An 8,274-nucleotide genomic window follows, 5' to 3' on the forward strand; every position below is an offset into this window, starting at 1 on the left:
TTTTACTCCGTTCTTCCTTTCAAAACTAAAATAAAAAAATCACTTTGACATTACAGGCTGTTTTTATATTTGCTTTCTGTCAAAAAGCCAAATTTTGCTGAGGATCGATTTCTAAAAAGCAACAAAAGGGGTGGAAGATCCAAGTGTTTGAATTCGAGATGACTTCTACCATGAGTATGTTGGATATAAATGACGTGTCCATATAAACCATTATAACTGCCACTGCATTGCGTTTGTACTCATTATGTGTTTATTCATTAATACGACCAGTAACTTGTGCACATAAAGATGCTCAAGAGTCCGAGCTTTACATTCACAAGTTGCTCAACAAAATGTTCAACAGCAACTCCAAGATTCGAGGAGAAGAAAAGAAAAAGATAATATTGCACACAAGTAAAATTCTGCACTATTTACAGTGGGGAAGAGTTGTCTTTTTTGTTTTCCAAAGAAAAGAATACATAAATAAAAATAATACTCTCAAAGCAGCTCATATTACGTTCACAGATACAGACATGCACCGCACAGCGGGTTAAATGCAATTATTTTTCCAGACAGGTTTACTGAACAAAATGCAGACTGAAGGTCGCTTTGTTTGCTAAACTCTTCCATTCAGTGGGACGTACAAAACCAGACAGCTACGTTTTTCATGCTGCCAAGCTGCTGACGACATTTGAATCTAATAAAGCTTTTTGTTTTTAAGGTTGAGCTCTGTGCAGACGGTGAAACCAGACAATGCATCACCCGCAGTAAATAAGTCTCGCGAGCCAAGAGCGGTGTAGTTGTAATGACATAAGTAACATAAGTGTGTTCATTCTTAGCACACCTGTGTGCTAACATGTGCCAAGTGTCCAGCGATCTATACTTTGATCTATACCCAAAGTATACATTTTAACCACTGGTTATGTTTGAAAATCATTCACGCAAATAAACAGAATGAAACTGCGATTGACCAGTGAATGTTGTGCACAGTGTTGTGGTTTGTTATAATTAAACACAATACTCCTATTTTATGACCCGTGCCACACTCTGCTGATGTGTTTTCCCCTTTAGCCTCTTTACTTTAATGAAATCATGATTAGCTTTAGAGCTAATGGCCTGCAGTAGTAAACAAAAGTGGCGTTCCGCAGGGCGTAGGGGTGCATTTGTGTAATGTACGAGGTCGGACTCTGATGTTGGATGAAGCAGTCTCTCCTCTGGGTGATGTTCTGTCTGGTTGAGGTCAGGATTGTGCAGACCACTCAAGTTCTTCATCCGTGTCCCTGTGGTCCTGGCTTTTTAGCAATCATGTTGGAGCAGGAAACAGTCATCCGTTGGGATGAAATGATCCTGAAGCATTAAGTGCTCCCTTTACCGGAATTACTTTATGATGACGCAAGAGTTCAATTTAGCTGCTTGATCAGGAATCCCCTCCAGTAAAAGCTCTGTTTGCACTCGGGCAGTTCACCTTCCTCTGATCCCACTTTTGTGATTTCACAGGGCTCGCCTCTTTCAGGCCGAGTTTCTGTCGTTCCCAATCCTTTCTGCTCTGTTATAATACCACCAACAGCTGACTGAGGAATACTTAAAAGCGAGGTAACGCGCTAGAATTCGCTGAGCTCCTTAGGGCGACCCATTCTTTCGCAAAATGTTTGCGGAAGCAGTCTGGATTGTAGAAAAACTGCGGCGGCGTAGCGTATGTAAATAACAATGTCCAACTTTCCTCTCGATTCCACTCAGAATATAAAGGTCCTCCTCGAAGTGAGAACACTAATGCTATTTTCACATCTGATAATCAGGCAGACTTGGCACAAATGGGTTGCAACCATTCTCCGGATTCAAGTTTTGTTTTCACAGCGCAGTATGTTAAGTGAGACTTGAGGCGTTTTAAATGCGGCGTTCCCTCGCTCGCCCGTGGTGTGGCTGAGAATGTGAGAAATGACTTTAACCCAACCTGGTCCTTTTTTTACACGACAGTGCGCAGGAACCCGCTGAAGGCTTAAATTTCCCTGCACAATATGCAGCACTGCTCTCAGCACAGGTGGTAAAAACAGCCAAGTGAAAATAGTGTTGGTTTGCTGCATACTTTTCATAGTATGAAGCAAAAGCGGTTCTTTAATTTGAATGTTTTTATATTTTCATTGGTGATTATATTGTGGCCTCCAAAAGTATTCGCACAGTAAACAACAACCTTCAGTATACCTTATTAGGTCTTCATGTCGTAGGCCAAAGCAAAGTAGTGTGTTCAGTATGAGCACACCACTCTAATGGTTAAGAACAAAGTCTGTTCATGTGTTAGAATGTCCCAGTCAAAGTCCAGACCAAAATTTTAATTGAGAATGTGGTAAGACTTGCAAATAGTTGCTCATAGATGAGCCTGAAACTGAGTTTGAGCAACTATATGCAAAAAAAGAGGGGGATATTTTCAGATTTAATGAATGTCACCAGATTACTTTTTAATGTAAGGAGTTAAAAAGCGATAATTTTGGGTGAGGGGGAGAGAGGGGTTTGTTCCACTTAGCTATTATGCAGAACTTTGTGTTACATAAAATCTCAACAAAGTACAGAGTTGTGATTGTACTGTGACAAAATGTGAAAGCGAACCAGGAGAATGAATAGCTTTGAAAGGCACATTGTCATAACAATAAGAAGGGAAAATATCAAGAATAGAGACTCAAAAGTGACGCACTTTGTCAATAGTACCTGCAAAACACGTTAACCTCACTAATGTGCTTGTCTGGTTTCAGTGTAATAATGTGGTTCAGCCTGATTGTACCATAAACTCTTTTTGATCAATACAGAGAGTGAATAAAAGAGAAAACCTCAAACAAACAAAAAAACAAAAATCTGGCCTGATCAGGTCAGAATGCAGCAAACAAATTCTTCTACAAGGTTTGGACAGATTTTACTAAGCGAATTCTTTGCAATATTGTTTTGGTTCTCCAAAGTACAAAAAAGAGGATTAAACTGATGAAAATTATGATGATGGAGGTGAAATCTATATTCAGCAGGAGAGGAAAAACACAAATCCGTTTAAAGGTGCTGTGTTGCTATTATTGCCATCTAGTGGTCAGGATGGAACTAGCAACCTCCTCGTAAATCAGCTATTTTGCTTTTATTTACTAAAGTATTCTTATTCCTTTTATGAGCTGTTAGTAGTGCAGAAAACATTTATATTATTAAAATAAGCAATAAAACAGAGCAAGCATGCTCTTAAGTTGGTAAATTATGCATGGTTTTAATCCTCTTAACATGCAACACCTCATTATTTGATGAATTCTGATGCATTCGGTTACACTACATTTGCTCCAGACAGCAAAAGCAAAGTGACAAATCAAATGCATCCACGTATGTGTCAACCACGGCTTTTTAACCAGTTATTTTCTGTGATCCACATGCATTTTTGCCTCTACGCCACAATCAGCGTAGCTAGAAAAGTTGCCAAGTTTTTTTTTAAAGACATGTCATGACGCATCTTTGGAGTTTTTCCAATGACTAGATAAATACCTAGCCTCACTTCAGCAACAAGACACTAAAAGTGTAACTCAAAAGTGCTGCTATTTCACTTTTTTGACTATTTGTCAAACTGATACAAAAGCAGAACCACTGCATCCTTTATGTCCTTGAATTGTGCTTTTACAGAAGTAACTTCAACAGTCACACACCTCTCCAAAAATGTCGTTTTTAAGAGCAGAGTTTCGTTTTTACAACACAAAGCTGTTTTAGACGGTGCCTTTAAAGTTACATACCGCTGAGGTTGTTAAAGCTGTTGTACATTTACACATCATAACACGAGGCTTAGACAGAATAACAGCAGCTTCTTTACAATCTCGCGTTCCCGCATGAGCCGCCGTTCGGAAACGGGCAACGTGTGGCCTTCAAGGACACCACAGCTACTTTATTGTTTACACACACACAATGCACACAGAAGCACAACTCCTCCACAACATGAAAAAACCGTCCATAAAGTAAACATTTCCACTTTCTCTGGCAGTTCTTGTAAGTGTCCCGTGATATTTCTCCGTACGGCATTTGGCTTTGAACCTTTGCTACGCAGCATCTTCTCTCTTTGTGACCTTAAATGTATCGTAACATCGCAAACCTGCCGATTGTGATCATTTCTTGGATAAGCTCGGTTTACTCAGATGTCAGATATCCCATCTCCATGACTGAATTGGACACTTTTTTTTAAAAAATATTTGTAGTTCTTGGAACATTCACAGTTTTTACCCATCATGCCTGTCTGTCTAAGGACCCGGTTACCTGGTCATAACCCAGAGGGCACCTTTCCATTCCAGAACCATGATACCTCTGACAACTCATCTCGGCTCAGTCTTATTTTTCAGATTCCTTCACGCCGAAGTCACTGTCTCGACTCGGTGATCTCCTGCAAGGTTTCCCGCGCCACTTCCTTGGACTTGAGGTTGACGCTGACCATGTAAACGTTGTTTTCGCTGACGCTGTTGGACACCTGGCGTGCGTGGGAGCCCAGGCACTCCCACGACAGCTGCTTCACCTCCTCTTTGAAGCTCCGGCTGAAGAAGTAGTAGATCAAGGGGTTGTACACGGTGGAGCTCTTTGCAAGCATGCAAGGCAGCAGACTGACCTCAGGCGGGATTTTGCTGCTGTCGTTCAAAACGGACCACAGGCTTACCAAGCCGTAGGGCGTCCAGCAGGCGACGAAGCCTACGCTGATCAAAACGGCAATCTGCAACAGAGCACCAGAGACAGTAAAAAAGAAATCCCACTGCAGCATCTGAAAATGCTGCAGTGGTTAATGTTTTCTTTGTCTTTTGGACTTGAGAAAAAAATATTTATTTTTAGTGTCATTGTGGCTGAACTCACATTTTTCTGTTGTTGCTTTTGGTCTCAGGGTCTACAGTACTACACAATGTGATTTTTACCAGCCAATTCCCAGCTTGTTAAATGTGTGCATTATGTTTACTTGTGAAACTACAGTGTATATCCACACAAAAAATTTATTCTGGACGATAAATAAAAAAGCATTTATATTGGTAAGTTCTAGAATTGGCTACTTTTGGTAACAAATCCTGTCAAAAAAAAGAAATCTATTAGAATTAGCTAGATACCGATTTAACCACTGTTATGCTAATTTGTTGTATGCGGTGGTAAACAGAGATTTGCAAGAGTATGTTTATATGGCTTGAATTTATATATTAACTTGAGGTAAAAATGAATGTGAGACTCCTCACATTCATTCTTCTATGTTAGAGCAAAAACGTTGGTTTGGAGCTAGCTTTACTCAGGCTAACAAATGAAAATTGCTAGCAAGCTGAGCTTCTTAACCCTCAATCATTCACTATCTTAAATTGAATTATCAGGAAAAAACGTGACTTGCTGTGTTAGTAATTTTATGCTTTTTACAAAATCCATTTTTGTTTTGTATTTCTGTTTTTAAATGGGGAGAACTAATCAGTATTGAAATTAATTAATTAATTGGAATTTGACTAATTTAATTTCTTTAATTGATTATTTTAGCTGTTTAAATATATATGTATTCAAAATAGACCCAAATAAGATGTGTGTAAACTGTTCACTTCGACAGCATTTATGCATTTCTATCTAAATTACAGCCGTAGCAAATACTGTTGCGCTGTCACACACCAGAGCCGTTTGTGTCACACAATCTGCTCAGCAAAAATACCGTCTGCTGAAACCTGGTGGTCATTTTTTCACTCCTGGCTTAACAAAAGATTGCAGGGGTTAGCACAGAAACGTGAAATGATTCTGTGTTCCAGTGAGCGCTGCTTGGTGTAGTGTTATGCCGAGTCAAGGATGTCACCGGTATTGCGTTTGAACGTCTTTAATAATGAACATAACACTAGCACATTCTCGGGCTGCTGAACAGTGTGTTGTCTGCTTTTAACACATCTCTCCTGTATATATATCACTTCCTTGTTCTACGTCACTTCCTTGTTCTACTCCAACGTGACCTTACACATAAAATAGTTCCATTACATTACATCACCCTTTCTTTGAGTCTTTTAAGACAAAGCAACAAATCAACAGTGGGTTTTCTGTTTGTGTGTTTTTCTTCTTTTTTTTTTTGTTATTAGCCTTAGCTGAAATAAAATATTCAACTCAATCCCAACAGGACCTTCTCAGAATAAACTTCACAATCATGCCCATAAATGCATAGGTCAAAATAGCTGAATAACCTCTTCAGTTGGTGTAGTCAGCGTATCTTTTAGGTAATTTAACAACCCTGCCACTAGAAGTTGTACGAACTGGAGTCTCAGGTAAGCTAAGATTAACCGGGTCTGGAGAGTCACACCCTGGTTCTACAGGTGGAAAAGATGGGTGTAGCTCATTTTCACTCTGAACCTGTGGCAGTCCATCTGTTGTAGGAGTAGGTGGGTTACTGAGGATGGGTCTCAGGTGTCGGCGGTTCCTCCTCAAGACCCCTGACTCTGTCTGAACAAGGTATGATCGAGGTGAATCACACTTTTGTAGAACAGTAGCTGGTTCTGTCCATCCCTTTTTATTGTCCAGTTTCACTAAAACACGGTGTCCTGGTTGGAGTTCTGGTAGTGGTTTGGCATCATGTCTGCTGTTGTAGTTCCGCACATAGTTTTCTTTTGTCTGCACATCAGTTGATCTGACGAGCTGTAGATCCGGCCATGCAGGCTGCAACTTCATTTCCAACATCGGTATCGTGGTTCTGATCTGTCTACCCAGCATAAGCTGAGCTGGGCTCACGCCAGTTGCTTGAATGGGAGTTGATCTGTAAGTCATCAGGGCCAAAAACGGGTCAGTCTGTCTCAGAATCCTTTTAGCTGTCTGGACTGCCCTCTCGGCCTCACCGTTTGCCTGTGGGTAGTGAGGACTTGTGGTAATGTGCTTGATGTCATAGTCCTTCACAAACTGTTCAAAGATTCTTCCTGAGAATTGAGGACCATTGTCGGTAACCAGTTCATTTGGGCAACCCCATCTTGCACAAATGTTTTTCAGGTTAGCAACTGTGGACTCACTTGACATGTTTTTGAGGTGGGCTAACTCAATATAACGGGAGAAGTAGTCAACTACAACTAAGTAGTTCAGTTTATTAAGCTCACAAATGTCTGCAGCTATCCTCTCCCATGGTCGACTAGGCAGTGTGGTAGTAAGCAATGGTTCTCTCCGCTGAGTGGGTTTTGACTCTTGGCAGTGTGCACAAGCAGTAACCATTTGTCTTATCTCACTGCTTAATCCTGGCCACCAAACACTACATTTGGCTCTCGCTCTGCATTTCACAATGCCTTGATGTCCATCGTGAATGCGCTGCAGAATCTCAGGCCTTAGCAGTTGTGGTATAACAATTCTGTCGTTATACAGTAGCAGGCCTTTTGACATGGTAATAGAATGTCTGTTAGCATAATATGGCTTCACCCCTTCCGGCACTTTATTTGAGTGTTTTGGCCAACCTGCCTGCAAAAAGACTTGCACTGCTTGAAGGGTCACATCCTGCTGTGTGTGTTGTTTGATTAAATCCAGCTTGGTAGGAGAAATAGGCCAAAAGCGTTGCGTTGCGTCTTCATATGCTTCCATCTCCTCCAGCAGTTCTGCTATGTCATGAGACATGGACGCCTGTGGGTGGCGTGAAAGGGTATCTGCTACTAAAAGTTCTTTCCCTGGAACATACACAGCTGTGGGGTTGTACCGCATCATTCTCAGCAAAAGTCTCTGACATCTAAGCGGCACAGAATGAAGATCCTTGCTGTTTATGAGAGGTATCAGTGGCTTGTGGTCGCTCTGTAGGGTAAAAGAGTTCAGTCCATAAAGGTATCTGCTGAATTTCTCACATGCCCAGACTGCTGCAAGACATTCCTTTTCAATTTGTGCATATCGTTGCTCTGCATCGGTGAGTGTTCTGGAACAAAAACTCACTGGTTTCAACTGTCCATTATGGTCTTGAAGTAAAACCCCCCCTAAACCGTAACTGCTAGCGTCAGCACTGACAACAGTCGGTTTGGTTACGTCATAGAATGCGAGGACTGGTGACTTTGTGACAAGTTCCTTCACTTTACTGAATGCTTCTTCTTGAGCGGTGTCCCAAGTCCAAGTCACATCACTTTTAAGCAGATCATTGAGAGGTTTTGTGACCTCAGAAAGATTTGGTAGGAATCTGCCCAAGTAGTGAATCATTCCAAGAATCCTCCTCAGATCGGAAACATTCTTTGGTGGTTCAAGTTCTGTGATTGCATTGACTTTGGCTTTATCTGGCCTTATGCCATGTTCATCGATACAGTGTCCCAGATAATGGAGTTGTTTCTGACGTAGGACGCATTTCTCATGGTT

General features: G+C 41.1%; 1 protein-coding gene across 1 annotated transcript in view; it reads right to left on the reverse strand.

Annotated features, from left to right (window-relative positions):
- Positions 1 to 429: 429 nt before the first annotated feature.
- Positions 430 to 8,274, reverse strand: part of opn8b (opsin 8, group member b) — a 23,359-nt gene continuing 15,514 nt past the window's right edge. The window contains exon 4 of the mRNA XM_032585003.1: positions 430 to 4,684. Coding sequence (XP_032440894.1) covers positions 4,340 to 4,684 — 345 coding nt within the window. The 3' untranslated portion in view covers positions 430 to 4,339. The remainder of the gene's footprint in view (positions 4,685 to 8,274) is intronic.

This window comes from Xiphophorus hellerii, chromosome 15 (genome assembly GCF_003331165.1).
Source record: "Xiphophorus hellerii strain 12219 chromosome 15, Xiphophorus_hellerii-4.1, whole genome shotgun sequence".
Classification (NCBI taxonomy): Eukaryota; Metazoa; Chordata; class Actinopteri; order Cyprinodontiformes; family Poeciliidae; genus Xiphophorus; species Xiphophorus hellerii.